Consider the following 18,098-nt stretch of genomic DNA (forward strand, 5'->3'; position numbering starts at 1 on the left):
ATTAGCCGGGCATGGTGGTGCGTGCCTGTAATCCCAGCTACTTGGGAGGCTGAGGCGGGAGAATCACTTGAACCCAGGAGGTGGAGGTTGCAGTGAGCTGAGATCGTGCCATTGCACTCCAGCCTGGGCAACAAGAGCGAAACTCCATCTCAAAAAAGAAAAGAAGAGAAAAGAAATATCTTGGCTTCTCCTACCTTCCTCTCGGAAAATCTGCCCCCAGTGCCTCCCATTGGCTAAATGTGGCCAGAAGCCAGTTGGCAGGGGAGATGTCCTGTGCAGAGGTCAGCCCTGAGACATGCAGGGAGAACAGCACAGGAACCAGATGATGCCAGGGCTCGCAGGCTTAAGCCCTGCAAGAACCATGTGAGTAGGGGCAACTATACCCCCATTTTACAGAGGAGGAAACTGAGGCCTGGAGAGCCAATGTGACATGCCCAGGGTCTCAGGCCCTCAAGGAGATTGGACTCTCTGGTTCTCGCCAACACCTGCCTGGAGGGCTAGTTCTGTGGCTTTTTTTCTACCCTTCACGCCTGTCCTGGTTGCTCAGGGAACTGTAGGGAATGAAAATATCCATGCAAATCAGCCCCACTGCGGGGAGGCCCTCCGTGGGAGGCTTTGCCCCCTCACGGAGCTTGGCAGTTACACACAAGCTGAGCTGAAAACAAACAGCAGATGTTTGGACAGTTGATGGGGGAGGGGCGCTTTAGGCAGCTCTCCCTAGTATAGGAGACCACCCCTCACCCCCCACCAACAGATCTGTGTCATCCATCCATGCCCTGTACTTTTTTTTTTTTTTTTGAGATGGAGTCTTGCTCTGTCACCCAGGCTGAAGTGCAGTGGCGCAATCTTGGCTCACTGCAACCTCTGCCTCCCGGGCTCAAGCAATTCTCGTCACTCAGCCTCCTGAGTAGCTGGAATTACAGGCGCCCGCCACCATGCCGGGCTAATTTTTGTATTTTTAGTAGAGACGGGGTTTCATCATGTTGGTCAGGTTGGTCTCAAACTCCTGACCTTAAATGATCCACCCTCCTTGGCTTCCCAAAGTGCTGATTACAGGCGTGAGCCATTACACCCAGCCAATCCCATTTTAAAGATGAAGAAAATTGACCGGGTGAGGTGGCTCAAGCCTGTAATCCCTACACTTTGGGAGGCTGAGTTGGGCAGATCACTTTAGCCACTGACCTCATGCTCTGTACCTTCTTTTTGGGGGGCTGCCCCCCAGTATTGCAGCCCTGACCCCTGGCCTTTGTGAGAACCCTTGTTCAGTAATGGAGGAAAAGCTGAGGCCAGATGTTGAGGGGCCTTCCCACATCTGATATGTGCCCCCTAAATTGGTGTGATACCCATGGCCAGCAAAGACCCTCTCTGGATTACAGAGTTGATGCTGGTCCCACACTACCAAGGACAGAGGTCACCTGCAATTGAGCCTTTGATCCACAGGAGAGGGCTGGTTGCATTGACCTTTGACCTCTCCCCAGGCTTGGCTCAAAATGGTCAAACTTTGAGCCTTTTGGTGTGAAGATCCCCTGGTCATTACTGCCCTTTTATTAAGACTCATAACTGGGGGCCGGACGCGGTGGCTCACGCTTGTAATCCCAGCACTTTGGGAGGCCAAGGCGGGCAGATCACTTGAGGCCAGGTGTTCGAGACCAGCCTGGACAACATGGTGAAACCGTGTCTCTACTAAAAATACAAAAAGGCAGGGTGCAGTGGCTCACGCCTGTAATCCCAGCACTTTGGGAGGCTGAGGCAGGCAGATCACGAGGTCAAGAGATCGATACCATCCTGGCCAACATGGTGAAACCCCGTCTCTACCAAAAATACAAAAATTAGCTGGGCGTGGTGGCATGTGTCTGTAGTCCCAGCTGCTCAGGAGACTGAGGTAGGAGAATCACTTGAACCCAGGAGGCGGAGGTTGCAGTGAGCAGAGATCATGCCATTGCACTCCAGCCTGGACAACAAGAGTGAAACTCCGTCTCAAAAAAAAAAAAAAGACTCATAATCAATATGCCAGTTGGGGAATGCTGTGTAAACTGGGGTAGGGACCAGGTGCAGTGGCTCATGCCTATAATTCCAGCACTTTGGGAAGCCGAGGCTGGAGGACAGCTTGAGGCCAGGAATTTGAGACCAGCCTGGCCAGCATAGTGGGTCTCTGTCTCTACCAAAAATAAAACAAGTGAGCCCAGTGTGGTGGCATGTGCCTGTAGTCCCAGCTACTCAGGAGGCTGAGTGTGAGGATGGCTTGAGCCCAGGAGGTAAAGGTTGCAATGACCTATGATCCTGCCACTGCACTCCAGCCTGGGCGACAGACGGAGACTCTGCCTCTAAAAGATAAAAAATAAAAGCTGGAGTAGGAAGGGAAGGATAAGTTTAGATGCATTGTCACCTAAGAAGGTGGCATTTCAGTAAAGAGCCAAAGGAGATGAAAGAGTGAGACATACAGATATTCAGGAGAGGCTGGGCATGGTGTCTCAAGCTTGTAATCCCAGAACTTTGAGAGGCTAAAGTGGTGAATCACTAGAGGCCAGGAGTTGGAGACCAGCCTGGGCAGCATAGTGAGACTCCATCATGTTTTGTTTTGTTTTGTTTTGTTTGAGACAGGGTCTCACTGTCACCCAGGCTGGAATGCAGTGGCATAATCACAGCTCACTACAACCTCTGCCTCCCAGGTTCAAACAATTCTCCTGCCTCAGCCTCCCAAGTAGCTGGGATTACAGGCGCCTGCCACCACACCTGGCTAATTTTTGTATTTTTAGAGAGACAGGGTTTCACCACGTTGGCCAGGCTGGTCTCGAACTCCTGACCTCAAGTCATCTGCCCACCTCGGCCTCTCTAAGTGCTGGGATTACAGGTGTGAGCCACCACGCCTGGCCCTCACCATGTTTTTTAAAAGAATAAAATAATAAAAGAAACAAAAATAGATATTAAGGGGGAAATGGAATGTGATTGGTGGGTTCTGGGTTCTGGTGAGGAGGCCGGGGCGGCTAAAGCCATGGAGGAAGGGGAACAGGAGAATGGAAGGTGAGGGCAGGTCCTGCGGGGACTTGAGGGTTGCATGAGGACTTTGGTTTTAGTGCTAAGTGAAATGAAGGCACTGAGGGTTCTAAGCAGAAGAGGGAAGTGACCTGACTCAGATGTTTACAGCCTACCTCTAGGGGATGGGTAACAGATGATGAGGAGTGAGGGTGGAAGGAAGAATTCATTCTCAACACAGCCCCGTAGGAGAGGGTTTGTGTGTATTTCACTTACAGATTAGGAGGCCACAGCTCCCACTTGCCCAAGGCCATCCAGCCAATTAGCGGCAGTGCCTGGATTCAAACCAGTGTTACTGAATGAATAATCATGTATGGGCACCTTACGTGCCCGGTGACCTCAGGTGGACAGAGATTTGAGACCCAGGGACATAGGGAGAAAGTCCTCTGTTGTTAGCAGTACCCCTGCAACAGGATGAACAAAGGAATTCACTCAGGAAACATTTATTAGCTGGGTGTGGTGGTGCATGCCTGTGGTCCCAGCTACTCGGGAGGCTGAGGCAGGAGGATTACTTGAGCCCGGGAGTTGCAGGATGCAGTGAACTATGATCATGCCACTGCACTCCAGCCTAAGTGACAGAGTGAGACTCTGTCTCTAAAAAGAAAAACAAAAGAACTAAAGAAACATTTATTGAGCATGTACTGTGGTCCAGACACTAAGCTGAGTGCTGAAGCTACAGCAGGTAATAGGATAGAGGAAAATTCCAGCCTTGGGGGAGTTTACACTCTAATGGGAGAGGCAGACAAAAAGCATTTTTAGCCAGGTGCAGTGGCTCACGCCTGTAATCCCAGCACTTTGGGAGGCCGAGGTGGGCAGATCACAAGGTCAGGAGTTTGAGACCAGCCTGGCCAACATGGTGAAACCCCATCTCTATTCAAAATACAAAAAAATTAGCCGAGTGTGGTGGCAGGCACCTGTAATCCCAGCTACTTGGGAGGCTAAGGCAGGAGAATTGCTTGAACCTGGGAGATGGAGGTTGCAGTAAGCTGAGACTGTGCCATTGCACTCTAGCCTGGGCAACAAGAGCAAAACTCTGTCTCAAAAAAAAGAAGAAGAAAAAGAAGATAACCATTAGGCCAGATGTGGTGGCTCACATCTGTAATCCCAGCACTTTGGGAGGCTAAGGCAGGAGGACTGCTGGAGCCGAGGAGTCTAAGACTAGCCTGGGCAATGTGGTGAGACCTCGTGTCTACAAATATATATATATATTTTAAATAGCCAGGTGTGGTAGCACACACATGTAGTCCCAGCTACTCAAAAGACCAAGGTGAGAGGATCACTTGAGCCCCGGAGACAGAGGTTGCAGTGAACCAAGATCTCGACATTGCACTCCAGCCTGGGTGGCAGAGTGGAACACTGTCTCAAAAAAAAGAAGATAAATATTAAAACAGGGCAAGAGAAGAGGGTCAGAAGGGTCAGGGGTGAAGATTTGCTTTTTTATTTTTTTGAGACAAAGTCTCGATCTATCACCTGGGCTGGAGTGCAGTGGCGCAATCTCAGCTCACTGCAACCTCCGCCTCCCGGGTTCAAGTGATCCTCCCATCTTAGCCTCCTGAGAAGCTGGGACTACAGTCGCACACCAGCTCGGAGGTTTCAGTGAGCTGAAATCACACCACTGCACTCCAGCCTGGGTGACAGAGTGAGACCCTGTCTCAAACAACAACAACAACAAAAACAAAGGAAGCATGCAGTGGGTAGTCAGAAAGGTTCAGCCACCTCTGCCCCCTGTCAGTCTTTCCTCACTCCTGGCCTCTGCGACTGCTGTTCTCTCAACCTGAAACACACTTTCTCCTCTGGACAAAGTCCTCAAGCCTTAGCTCTCAGGCTACAGCTTCATAAGACCACCCCAAGACCCTGCCCCTGTGGTTGGGAATTCCTCCTGTGGACGCCCACAGACCCTGTAGACTCCCCTCCTGAACTCTGATCCTTCAGGCCTCTGCATTGGACTGTGAATATTTCAAAAGTGTTTGCTGGATTTACTGGTGTACCAGTGGTGCACAGTAGGTGCCTAATAAATCACTAAGAAACTAAGCCAGGCGGCCTAGTGTGGTGGCTCACGCCTGTAATCCCAGCACTTTGGGAGGCTGAGGCAGGCGGATCACTTGAGGTCAGGAGTTCGAGACCAGCCTGGCTAACATGGCAAAACCCCGTCTCTACTAAAAATACAAAAATTAGCTGGGCGTGGTGGCATCTGCCTGTAATCCCAGCTACTCAGGAGGTTGAGGCAGGAGAATTGCTTGAACCCGGGAGGTGGAGGAGGTTACAGTGAGCCGGGATCGCACCACTGCATTCTAGCCTGGGTGACAGAATGAGACTGTGTCTCAAAAAAAAAAAAAAAAAAGGTACAGGGCATGGATGGATGTTACAGATCTGTTGTGGGGGATGAGGGGTAGAATCACAAGGTCAGGAGTTCGAGACCATCCTGGCTAACATGGTGAAACCCTGTCTCTACTAAAAATACAAAAATTAGCCAGGCGTGGTGGCGGGCACCTGTAGTCCCAGCTACTCGGGAGGCTGAGGCGGGAGAATGGCGTGAACCTGGGAGGCAGAGCTTGCAGTGAGCCAAGATCACGCCACTGCACTCCAGCCTGGGCGACAGAGCGAGACTCCGTCTCAAAAAAAAAAAAAAAAAAAAAAGCCAGGCGAGGTGACTCACACCCATAATCACAGCACTTTGGGAGGCCAAGGCGGGCAGATCGCTTGAGCCCAGAAGTTTGAGATCTGCCTGGGCAACATGGCGAGACCCTGTCTCTATGAAACAAGAAAAAAGAAAGAAACGAAATACTGTTCCATCATTTGCCACATAAAATCTAAACTCTCTGGTGCGGAACAGACTTGCAAATCTGCCTGTAAAATTATACACCGGATTTTGGAGTAGACACACAGGAGGTTGATTGTAGTGGTGGCTTCTGGGAGAAGAACTGGGGGTAGGGGGCACAGATAAGAGTAGACAGAATTTTCACTCTAGTAATCTTTGTAATTTTTGAAATTTTCTCTACCAGGTGTATGAATGACCAATGAAAATATACCATAGGCCAGGCACAGTGGCTCATGCCTATAATCCCAGCACTTTGGGAGGCTGAGGTGGGTGGATCACATGAGGTCAGGAGTCTGAGGCCAGCCTGATCAACATGGTGAAACCTTGTCCCTACGAAAAATACAAACATTAGCCAGGTAGGGAGCATCACTTGAGAACAGGAGTTCAAGACCAGCCTGGACAACAAAGCAAGACCTCTGCCTCTACAAAAAAAAAAAAAAAAAAAAAATTGCTGGCCATGGTGGAACATGCCTGAAGCCTCAGCTACTTAGGTGGCTGCAGCAGAGGATCATCTGAGGCCAGGAATTCAAGACTACAGTGAACTATAATCGTTACACTGCACTACAGACTGGTAACAGGGTGAGATCCTGTCTCAAAAACAACAGCAACAAAATAAAGGATTAAAAGACCTTTTAAAGTTGCAAAATACATAGAGCCTTAAACATGCATCCACGGTTATTTATTTATTTATTTAGAGATGGAGTTTCACTCTTGTTGCCCAGGCTGGAGTGCAATGGTGCGGTATCAGCTCACTGCAACCTCCGCCTCCCAAGTTAAAGCAATTCTCCTGTCTCAGCCTTCCAAGTAGCTGGAATTACAGGCATGCGCCACCATGCTCAGCTAATTTTGTATTTTTAGTAAAGATGGGGTTTTGGCATATTGGCCAGGATGGTTTCGAACCCCTGACCTCAGGTGATCCACCCGCCTTGGACTCCCAAAGTGCTGGGATTATAGGCATGAGCCACCATGCCCAGCTGCATTCAGTTATTCTTGCAGGGATAAAATACACAATGAAATACACTATACTTTTTTTTCTTTCTTTCTTTTGAGACAGAGTCTCACTCGTCGCATGGGCTGGAGTGCGGTGCGGGATCTCGGCTCACTGCAACCTCTGCCTCCCGGGTTGAAGCGATTCTCCTGCGTCAGCCTCCCGAGTAGCTGGGATTACAGGCGCCCGCCACTACGCCCAGCTAATTTTTTGGTATTTTTAGTAGAGATAAGGTCTCACCATGTTGGCCAGGCTGTCTCGAACTCCTGACTCGTGATTCGCCCGCCTTGGCCTCCCAAAGTGCTGGGATTACAGGCGTGAGCCACCGCACCCAGCCACATTTTTTTTTTTTTTTTTTTGAGACAGGATCTTAGTCTGTCACCCAGGCTGGAGTACAGTGGCATGAACATGGCTCACTGCAGCCTCTCTCTTGGGTTCAGGTGATCCTTCTGCCTTAGCCTCCCCATTAGCTGGGACCACAGGCATATACCATCACACCTAGCTAATTTTTAAATTTTTGGTAGAGGCCAGGCGCGGTGGTTCACGCCTGTAATCCCAGCACTTTGGGAGGCCGAGGCGGGTGGATCACCTGAGGTCGGGAGTTCGAGACCAGCCTGGCCAAAATGGTGAAACCCTGTCTCTACTAAAAATAAATAAATAAATAAATAAATAAATAAATAAATAAATAAATAAATTAGCTGGGCGTAGTGGCGGGCGCCTGTAATCCCAGCTACTCGGGAGGCTGAGGCAGGAGAATCGCTTGAACCCGGGAGGCGGAGGTTGCAGTGAGGCAAGATCGCGCTACTGCACTCCAGCCTGGGCAACAGAGTGAGATTCTGTCTCAAAAAAAAAAAAAAAATAATGCTATTTATTGACTTTTCACCTTGTACCAGGCATGGGAAGCTTTGCCTCCATTACGTCACTGAAATCTCATAACCTCCTTTTCCAGCAGAGGAAAATGAGGTTGGTTCACAGACCACGTTGTCAGCTGTGCTCTGTCCAGAACGCACTGGCCTCCAAGTAGACAGCCCTGGACTCGTAGGGAAGCCGGCTATGATCTGGTGGCGCCCCCTGGAGGTCTATCGGGAACATGGTAAAGAACCTAAAAATGGGTGGGCCACAGTAGCTCATGCCTGTAATCCCAGCACTTTGGGGGACCAATGCGGGAGAATTGCTTGAGCCCAGGAGTTCAAGACCAGCCTGGGCAACATTGGGAGACCCACCCCTCGCCATCTCTACAAAAAAAAAAAAAAAAAATTAGGCCGGGCGCGGTGGCTCACGCCTGTAATCCCAGCACTTTGGGAGGCTGAGGCGGGTGGATCACCTGAGGTCAGGAGTTCAAGACCAGCCTGGCCAACGTGGTGCCACCCTGTCTCTAATAAAAACACGAAAATTAGGGCCGGGCTCGGTGGCTCACGCCTGTAATCCCAGCACTTTGGGAAGCCGAGGCGGGCGGATCACGAGGTCAGGAGATTGAGACCATCCTGGCTAACACGGTGAAACCCCCTCTCTACTAAAAATACAAAAAGTTAGCCGGGTGTGGTGGCGGGCGCCTGTAGTCCCAGCTACTCGGTAAGCTGAGGCAGGGAATCGCTTGAACCCGGGAGGCCGAGATGTGCGATCTCGCACCACTGCACTCCGGCCTGGGCGACAGAGCGATACTCCATCTCAAAATACAAATACAAAATAAAAAAATACAATACAAAAATGAGCCGGGCTTGCGCACCTGTAGACCAGCTACTCAGGAGACTGAGGCAGGAGGATCCCTTGAGCTCTGGAGGTCGAGGCTGCAGTAAGCCATGATCTTGCCCATTGCACTCCAGCCTGGGCGACAGAGGAAGACCTTGTCTCTAAAAACCAAAACAAAGAAACTAAAAATAAGCATTCGGATTTGTTAGGGGGCGACAAGGGAGGCAGTCCAGGATCTGTGGACTCCCCACTTTGTTCTGTCCTTGGAGAGCCCTGGAAGGTCTGAGAGGGGACGGGACCTGGTTTAAGGGGGTAGGGGATAGGACCCTGGTCTAGGGGGTAAGGGACACAAATACCTAATCTGAGGGGTTTCGGGGGGACATGGCCCTGCCCTGGGGAATCTAAACTGGGAGGCATGGTCTGGCAGGCCCAATCCTGAAGGCTTTCTGTAGGCAATAAGGCCCTGCCTTTAAACAAATGAAAAAACGCCAGGCACGGTGGCTCACGCCTGTAATCCCAGCACTTTGGAAGGCTGAGGCGGGCGGATCACGAGGTCAGGAGATCGAGACCATCCTGGCTAACGCGGTGATACCCGTCTCTACTAAAAATACAAAAAATTAGCCAGGCGTGGTGGCGGGCGCCTGCAGTCCCAGCTACTCGGGAGGCTGAGGCAGGAGAATGGCGTGAACCCAGGAGGCGGAGCTTGCAGTGAGCCGAGATCGCGCCACTGCACTCCAGCCTGGGCGACAGAGCAAGACTCCGTCTCAAAAAAAGAAAAACAACAACAACAACAACAACAAACAAATAAAAAAACAAACAAAACCACATAACTGGATAAAGAAAAAACCATCTCCGACAGCCTTGGAGGCGGGATGAAGGCGTGGCCCGGTGGGCGTGACCAACAGCAAAAGTTTAAGCGTTATTGGCTGTATTCCTTAGTTGCTCGCTCCAGAACTGCCCACTTATGGGCGGGGGTCACTCTTTCAGGCTTAACAGTCTTTGGCTGAATTGGGCCAGAGAGGTCTCATTGGCTGAATTCCTGCACCGGCTCGTCGGAGGCGGGACCCAAAGTAGGCTAGGCCTGCGGAAGCTGGGTCTTCTTGCTGTGAGGTCGCGTTCCCCAGTGTTACGGAGGGTCCTTGAGGCAGGAGTGAAAATTGGGTCTGGGGGTTAGTCCTGGGGTGGAGGTCTGGGCACGCCGGGTCGGACCCCCTCCATCTTCGGTTTTGCACACCCCGCTTTCCAGCGCGGAGTCGCGGCGGGTCGGGCGGCGTCGCGTGCGTGACGTCATCCAGCGGCGCCTCGCGAGGCTCCAGTGGCCTTGACCTCCCGCGGCGTGGGAGGTTGCGCGGCGATGCTGCAGTTGGTCCGGGCCGGGGCGCGGGCCTGGCGTCGGCCTACGGGCTGCCAGGTGAGGCCAGGGGCTGGAGGCGTGGTCGAAGGATGAAATTTGGGGGTGTCCAGGTGTCGTCTCTCACTTTGGCCCACCCCTTGCAGGGCCTGAGTTCGCTGGCGGAAGAGGCAGCGCGTGCGACCGAGAACCCGGAGCAGGTGGCGAGCGAGGGTAAGGCAACCGGGGTGGCTCCAGGTGGGGCGGCGACAGAGAGGTCTGACCCTTGACCCTAACCTCTGACCCCCGCAATCGCTCCAGGTCTCCCGGAGCCCGTGCTGCGCAAAGTCGCGCTCCCGGTACCCACTCATCGACGCCCAGTGCAGGCCTGGGTCGAGTCCCTGCGGGGCTTCGAGCAGGAGCGCGTGGGCCTGGCCGACCTGCACCCCGATGTTTTCGCCACCGCGCCCAGGTGAGCGAGGGCTGTAATGGTGAACTGAGTGGCAGAGGGATGAAGAGCGGGATTTCAGGAGTCACGATGACTTTGGGCTTGTACCCTTGGGAAAGTGCTGAATTTCTACAGCCTCCGTTTCTTCACCTGTCAAAGGGGAACGATGACAGTTTCCCCTGCTGTAGCGCTGTGTGAGATTGAAGGCTGAGAGGTGACATCATCTAAGGGTTAGGGAGACAGAATTCTGGAGCCCAACTGATTAGGTTCAAATCATGCCTTCCCCTCTTGTCCCTCAGTGTCCCTATTTTGTCAGCGGTCGGGAGGTTGCTGTGATGAATAAATGACTTAATTCTGGCACATAATAAGTTCTATAGAAATGTTGATAATCTTTGTTAACTGGTTTTTGCAAATAAGAGCACTAAAAAGACTAAACCATTCCTAGGTACCTGGAAGAGGCTGTTTGTATTTTAGTTACCCTGCTGTTCATAACATCTCTAAGAAAATGTAGGGGCCACCCTGGGCGCAGTGGCTCACGCCTGTAATCCCAGCACTTTGGGAGGCCAAGGCGGGCGGATCACGAGGTCAGGAGATCGAGACCATCCTGGCTAACATGGTGAAACCCCGTCTCTACTAAAAATACAAAAAAAAAATTAGCTGGGCGTGGTGGCGAGCGCCTGTAGTCCCAGGTACTCGGGAGGCTGAGGCAAGAGAATGGCGTGAACCCGGGAGGCGGAGCTTGCAGTGAGCCGAGATCGCGCCACTGCACTCCAGCCTGGGCAACACTCTGTCTCAAAAAAAAAAAAAAGAAAGAAAAGAAAATGTAGGGGCCACGTACTGTGGCTCACATCTGTAATCCCAGCACATTGGGAGGCCGAGGTGGGCGGATCACTTGAAACCAGGAGTTGCAGACCAGCCTGGCCAACATGGTGAAACCCCGTCTCTACTAAAAATACAAAAATTAGCCAGACGTCTTAGTGCAAGCCTGTAGTCCCAGCTACTCAGGAGGCTGAGGCATGAGAATCGCTTGCACCTGGGGAGATGGAGGTTGCAGTGAGCCGTGATTATACTACTGCACTCCAACCTGGGCGACAGAGACAGACTCCATCGCAAAAAAAAAAAAACAGGTGAAATTGATTTCAATAATGTATTTAACCTGTATTTAAAACTATGTCGAAATCACATTGTAGCATGGGGCACTGGCCATGTTTCAGATGTTGAGTATGTGACTGTATGGAATGGTATAGAACTAGAGAGGGAAACCAGTCCCTGAAGAAGGTGGCAATAAGTGAAGTGTAATAGCAGGAAAAAAGTAATGGTAGGAAAAACAAGGAAGAAGGGGTGGCTTTTTTTTTTTTTTGAGACAAAGTTTTGCTCTTGTCGCCCAGGCTGGAGTGCAATGGCACGCTCTCAGCTCACTTCAACCTCCGCCTCCTGGGTTCTAGTAATTCTCATGCCTCATCCTCCCGAGTAGCCGGAATGACAGACATGTACCACCATGCCCAGCTAATCTTTGTATATTTTGGAGAGACATCACTTTGCCATGTTGCCCAGGCTGGCCTTACTCCTTGCCTCAAGTGATCCACCTGCCTTGGCCTCCCAACGTGCCAGGATTCCAGGCATGAGCCACTGCACCTGGTCAGGGTGGCTCTTTCTTTAGGAGGTACCTTTCAGCAGTTATTGGAGCTGATACCTGTAGGCTGAGAAGGAACCATCCAGGAGAAGAGTGTTTCAGGCAGAGGGAACAGCAAGTGCCAAGGCCCTGAGGCAGAATTTCAAGATGGGGTCAGTGAGGGGCAGAGGCAAATCACACAGGGCCCTGGAGGCAGAAGGGAGAATCCTGGGTTTTCCTATAGTAGGGTGGGAGCGTTTGAAGCAGAGTTGGGCTTCTCATGTGTCCTTCCTCCCCGCAGGCTGGACATACTGCACCAGGTTGCTATGTGGCAGAAGAACTTCAAGAGAATTGTGAGTGCCTAAATGGAGCAAGGTGGTGGGAAGGAGTTTCCTGGGGAGGTTGGGGATAGAACCAGAGGAGGCCCATCGCTGGGTTTTCTCTGGACTGCTCGGCTGGGGCCTCATCTGTCTCCTGAACCATTCACCGATGGATCCATTTTTGGTTCTCTTTTTTTTGTTTGTTTTTGAGATGGAGATGGAGTCTCACTCTGTCACCCAGGCTGGAGTACAGTGGCGCAATCTTGGTTCACTGCAACCTCCGCTTCCTGGATTCAAGCGATTCTCCTGCCTCTGCCTCCTGAGTAGCTGGGATTACAGGTGTGCACCACCATGCAGGCTAATTTTTGTATTTTTAGTAGAGATGGAGTTTCACCATGTTGGTCAGGCTGGTCTCAAACTCCTGACCTCAAGGAACCTACCTGCCTTGGCCTCCCAAAGTGCTGGGATTACAGGCGTGAGCCACCGTGCCCAGCTCATTTTCAGTTGTTTTCTGATCACTCACTGATGTGGGCATTGTGGTGGGTGAGAGGATATAGCAGGGACCACAAGGACAAAACAGGCAAGGTCCGGCTGGGTGCAAGTGGCTCAGGCCTGTAATCCCAGCACTGGAAGCTGAGGTGGGTGGGTTGCTTGGGGCCAGGAAAGACCAGCCTGGGAAACAGCAAGACCCAGTCTCTACCCCTTCCCCCACAACCCCAAGAAAAAGATGGGCAAAGTCCCTATTCTAATGAAGGTCACAGTGTCATGGGAGAAGTGAAGGTGAGTCAGATGGTCATACGTAATGTGTAATTATGAGCATGTCCCAGAGAATGGGACGTTCGACCTTGGGTCTACTGTAGAAGCTAACCAGATCAAGGAGGCAGTGGGGCTAGTGTGGAGATAACAGGAACAGGGTGTGCAAAGGCCCCGTGGCAAGGACCACAAGGAAGCCAGTGTTGCCACAGAGGCCAGTGGGAGCAGTGGGGAGGAGTCTGGGTTTTACGCCAAGAACAATGAAGAATCCATTACCAGTCAGGGTCTTATCCATCCACCCCAGAGGTCCGGCCAGTCCTCCCCCTGCTCACACCTTCCCTGGCTCCCCATCACCCTAGGAATAAAGTCATCAGTCTGCTATTCTGAGTTCTTCCTGATTTCCTTGCCCTGCTCCTCTTTCCTGATTCTCCCTGTCTGTGTCATTTCCCATGGCCCTCCCTCCTTGCGGCTACAACCACATTAAAATTGTTCAAAAAATAGGCCGGCACGGTGGCTCACACCTGTAATCCCAGCACTTTGGGAGGCCAAGGCAGGTGGATCACTTGAGGCCAGGAGTTCCAGACCAGCCTAGTCAACGTGGCAAAACCTCGTCTCTACTGAAAATACAAAAAATTAGCTGGGGCCAGGTGCGGTGGCTCACATCTGTAATCCCAGTACTTTGGGAGGCCAAGGCGGATGGATCACGAGGTCAGGAGGTCGAGACCAGCCTGACCAATATGGTGAAACCCCATCTCTACTAAAAATACAAATATTAGTTGGGCGTGGTAGCAGGCGCCTGTAGTCCCAGCTACTCTGGAGGCTGAGACAGGAGAATTGCTTGAACCTGGGAGGCAGAGGTTGCAGTGAGCCGAGATCGCGCCACTGCACTCCAGCGTGGGCGACAGAGCGAGACTCCATCTCAAAAAAAAAATTAGCCGGGCATGGTGACAGGCACCCGTAATCTCAGCTACTAGGGAGGCTGAGGCAGGAGAATCGCTTGAATCTAGGAATCAGAGGTTGCAGTGAGCCGAGGTCACACCACTTGCACTCCACAGCCTAGGTGACAGAGTAAGACTGTCTCAAAAAAAAAAAAATCAATAGTTCAGAAAATACTGAGCACCCCCTGCGTGCCCGGTGGCAGGGCCCCTGCCTTTGTGAGGCTGGCATGGGGCAGGAGCTCTAACTTCTTTACCCTCCCCCTCGCTCCCCAAGTACTCTGTGCTTGGCCAGAGAGAGCCCCTCATCATGGTGCCTCCTGTCTGACTTCCCCGTGGCAGGACTGATCTGCCCGGCTCCCTGACACCTGCCTCGTGGACCTGACCCCCCTCCTCTTTGTGCCTCCAGAGCTATGCCAAGACCAAGACGAGAGCCGAGGTGCGGGGCGGTGGCCGGAAGCCTTGGCCGCAGAAAGGCACTGGGCGGGCCCGGCATGGCAGCATCCGCTCTCCGCTCTGGCGAGGAGGTAACGGGACAGGGTGGAGGGGGCGGGGAGGAGTGGGGGGGCCAGGGAAGGGCCTGGGTGTTTACTCACACACAGCTGCGCACATCTGGCATGGTATTATGTCAGCTCTGTTCCCTCCACCTCATGGAACCACCTGGGCTGGTGACATCGGAACTGAGGCCCTTGGACCTCACTACCCATATAAGGGGACAGAGATCTGGGAGCCATCCACTCCTCCCTCTCGTATGCCCTGTCTCTTCAGCCTGTCGCCACAGCCCCTCTTGACCCCACCTCCTGTCACCCTCTCCTGACCCACACTTCCCACAGCACCCAGAGAGCTCTTCTAAATCGTGGAACCTGAACTCCGGACCTTGTCATTGTGGGCCCTGGTGGCTGCACACCTTTCCCCCTCATCCCCTCCTTTCCCTCTCTGACCAGGCAGAGATGACTCTTTTTTTTTCGGTTGTAGTTGTTGGTTTGTTTTTAACTTTTTATTTTCTTGAATGGTAACAAGATGACTCAGGGTGGTGCCAGCCACCCCGTCACCTGTTTACCTGGCCAGCTCTCCTCACCTTTCAGGGTTCTGGGCCACACCTCCTCCAGGAAGCCCCCTTGATCTCTTTTCCTTCCACATCCCCCGGAGCTACCCTGATTTCTTCTACAGCTGAGCCTCTTTTCTGCCCTGCCGGAATGTGAATGGCATGAGGGCAGGGACCATGTCTGTTGTCTTTTCTGCTGCATTTCCAAGGCCCAGGCGAGGGCAGACACCAACACATGGTGCTTGCAGGGGTCTCCCTGACTGTTGTTGCTCCCAGATCATACTGCTTGCTCTACCGGAGCATGTGCCTGATGCCTTCCTCTCCCGCTCGACCTGAAAGTTCGAACCTCCTGATAACTTCAGCATTAACAGCGTGCTTGAGTTAAGTTCACACTCTAGCCACTCTATGGAATCCACACCATAACTCATGGTGTCCTATGGGGCAGGAACTGTCCGATCTCAAGGTGGTTTGGTTTTTTTATTGTTTGCTTTTGAGACAAGATCTCGCTCTGTTGCCCAGGCTGTAGTGCAGTGGCGCAATCATAGCTCACTGCAGCCTTGAGCTCCTGGGCTCAAGTGATCCTCCGTCCTCAGCCTCCCAAAATGCTGGTGTGAGCCACCTTCGCCAGCCCTGTCTCAGAGTGTGACAGCTGGGAAAACTGAAGCCCAGTGAAGCAAGTCACTGGTCCCATGTTGTCCCTGATCCAGCCTCCCCTGAGGCCCCACCCTCTCTGCCTTGTTCCTGGCAGCGCCCCCTCTCTCGTCACCCCATGCCAGCCACTGCAGCAGATTGCTGACCTCCAGGCTCTGCAGTGGTCCCTACCTGCTCACATGCCTCTGTCTCCGCAGGAGGTGTTGCCCATGGCCCCCGGGGCCCCACAAGTTACTACTACATGCTGCCCATGAAGGTGCGGGCGCTGGGTCTCAAAGTGGCACTGACCGTCAAGCTGGCCCAGGTACAGCCATGGGGGGGCCCAGACAGCTGCTAAAAGTGGGGCTGCTCTGGACCCCGGGTTCAAACCATCCTTTCCTTCCACCAGGATGACCTGCACATCATGGACTCCCTAGAGCTGCCCACCGGAGACCCACAGTACCTGACAGAGCTGGCGCACTACCGCCGCTGGGGGGACTCCGTGCTCCTTGTGGACTTGTGAGGGCACAGGGCAGAGCAGGGGCAGGGGGCCCTGAGCTCCGTACTCCGAGGGTTCAACCCCCGCTCCCTGGCCTCTCTTACAGAACACACGAGGAGATGCCACAGAGCATCGTGGAGGCCACCTCTAGGCTCAAGACCTTCAACGTGATCCCGGCTGTTGGTGAGCAAAGGGCCCAGGCCCCTAGAGTGCGCACGTGCAGGCTCCGCTGTTAGAATCACAGCGGTTCAAATCCGGCATCTGGTCGCTGAGTGGCCTCAGGCAGTGACCACGCTCCCGGACCCAACCCTCAGCTTGCCCAAAGCAATAATCTTTCCTAAAGAAGTGCTTGGCTGGGGATGGTGGCTCACGCTTGTAATCCCAGTACTTTGGGAGGCCAAGGCAGTCTGGGCAATATAGTGAGGCTCCCATCTGTACTAAAAATAAAAAAGGCGTGGCGATGTGCACCTGTAGTCCCAGCTACTCGGGGGGCTGAGCCAGGCGGATAGCTTGAGCTCAGGGGGCCAAGGCTGCAGTGAGTCATGATCGCACCACTGCACCCAAACCTGGGGGGAGAGCTAGACTCTTGTCTCAAAAAAAAAAAAAAAAAAAGCTCCAAGGTCACCTCTGTCAAAGCCACAGTCTGTTCCTTCCACAGCCACAAGATGGCGACATGAGCCTAAGTCAAGTCCTGTCCCTCAACCCACGCCCCTTGCTGGCTTCCCCACCTCTCTCAGGATGAAAGCCCAAGTCATCAGGGTGGCACGTCAGGCCCTGCACGACGTGCCCCGTCACTTCCCTGCCCTCCCGTCATTTGCCCTGGGTCTCCCCCACCAGAATGGGAGCCAGGAGCCCCAGCCAGGCACGGGACCGAGCCTGGCTCTCGGTCAGCAGGTGATGAGCTGGGAGCAGCTCCTTGGCCAGAGGCTTACAGGCAACAAGCGGCCAGGCAGGGTCTGGCCCCGGGCTGCTGGGCTCACAAAGCCACACTAGACCACAGTGACGATCTCTGTAAGCACAAAGGGACTCCGATGTGGGTGGGGTGAGGAGAGAGGCAGCCCCGGCCTGACCGTCCCCCGCCCCGCCCCCACCCCCAGGCCTAAATGTGCACAGCCTGCTCAAGCACCAGACGCTGGTCCTGACGCTGCCCACCGTCGCCTTCCTGGAGGACAAGCTGCTGTGGCAGGACTCACGTTACAGACCCCTCTACCCCTTCAGCCTGCCCTACAGCGACTTCCCCTGACCCCCACCCCGTGCTACCCAGGGCCCGGCGGCCACCCCGTACCACTGTTGATGTGAAGCACCTCTTCTGAGCCAGGCCGAGCCCCTGGCCGACTTGGGAGCCTCAGGCCCGCGCCCACCCTTCGAGGAAGGTGTCACCTGGACCCCTTCATTCCACGGAGGAAGCTGAGGCCACAGGGAGCGGCCATCGCCATTGGGAAGGGGCGACTCCACGGAGAGCCCAGACGGGCTTCTGCATCCATTCCCTCTTTTTGTTTTTAAAATAAATTGTATTTTTGAATCAAGGAGGATAAAGATAACTTCTCAGTGTCATTTTTAATAATTGCATTGGGAACGATGAGCTCCTTCCCAGGTTCTGGGCACTGCTGGGGATCGGCTGTCTCAAGAGGCTCACAGTCTGGTTTAGGGGAACCCCAGGGCTGTTTGTGGAAATTACAAGAATTCACTTACCCGGTGAGTCAGACTCCAGGAGCTCACAGGTGCGTGGGCACTGGCACTTCCTAGGAGCTGACTCCTGCCACATCCCTCTCCTGAGCACTGCTGCCAGCCATTGTCACCCCTGAGAGGGTTTGCAGTCCTGTCTGCGACAGTACTTCATGCAGCCTGAGAGTGTGTGCTTGATTGTACAAGTAGATGTTGTGTAAACCTGAGTTTTCAGAGTGACTTCCTGTAAGCACAGTCAGAAAAGTAAATGTCTCTCTGTGAGTGAGCAGATAAGCACATGTTTAAAAACACCAGCTGGGCGTGGTGACTCGC

The 18,098-nt window shown here is 53.1% G+C and overlaps 1 protein-coding gene across 3 annotated transcripts; it reads left to right on the plus strand.

The window, feature by feature from the left end:
* Nucleotides 1–9,509: 9,509 nt before the first annotated feature.
* On the plus strand, nt 9,510–17,626 carry MRPL4 (mitochondrial ribosomal protein L4). 3 transcript variants are annotated; one of them, XM_063700992.1, is made up of 10 exons: nt 9,520–9,633; nt 9,775–9,939; nt 10,026–10,092; nt 10,180–10,330; nt 12,220–12,271; nt 14,336–14,453; nt 15,820–15,926; nt 16,011–16,120; nt 16,207–16,283; nt 17,198–17,626. In XM_063700992.1, exons 2-10 carry the CDS (start codon nt 9,883–9,885, stop codon nt 17,341–17,343), a joined length of 885 nt encoding a protein of 294 aa, XP_063557062.1. In that variant the 5' UTR covers nt 9,520–9,633; nt 9,775–9,882; the 3' UTR covers nt 17,344–17,626. The 3 variants fall into 3 exon arrangements, with proteins under 3 accessions (XP_018870770.1, XP_063557062.1, XP_055227842.1); XM_019015225.3 differs by having other exon boundaries at nt 9,510–9,939; XM_055371867.2 differs by lacking the exon at nt 17,198–17,626 and adding an exon at nt 16,759–17,175 and having other exon boundaries at nt 9,550–9,939.
* The last annotated feature ends 472 nt before the right edge of the window (nt 17,627–18,098 follow it).

Source organism: Gorilla gorilla, chromosome 20 (genome assembly GCF_029281585.2).
Source record: "Gorilla gorilla gorilla isolate KB3781 chromosome 20, NHGRI_mGorGor1-v2.1_pri, whole genome shotgun sequence".
Classification (NCBI taxonomy): Eukaryota; Metazoa; Chordata; class Mammalia; order Primates; family Hominidae; genus Gorilla; species Gorilla gorilla.

What these genes read in the sequence shown, in the direction of transcription:
- MRPL4 (XM_055371867.2), top strand. Translation starts at nt 9,883, where the DNA reads ATGCTGCAGTTGGTCCGGGCCGGGGCGCGGGCCTGGCGTCGGCCTACG. An exon ending in GTTTTCGCCACCGCGCCCAG is followed by an intron (nt 10,331 to 12,219) that starts GTGAGCGAGGGC and finishes TCCTCCCCGCAG; the next exon opens with GCTGGACATACTGCACCAGG. An exon ending in AGAAGAACTTCAAGAGAATT is followed by an intron (nt 12,272 to 14,335) that starts GTGAGTGCCTAA and finishes TTGTGCCTCCAG; the next exon opens with AGCTATGCCAAGACCAAGAC.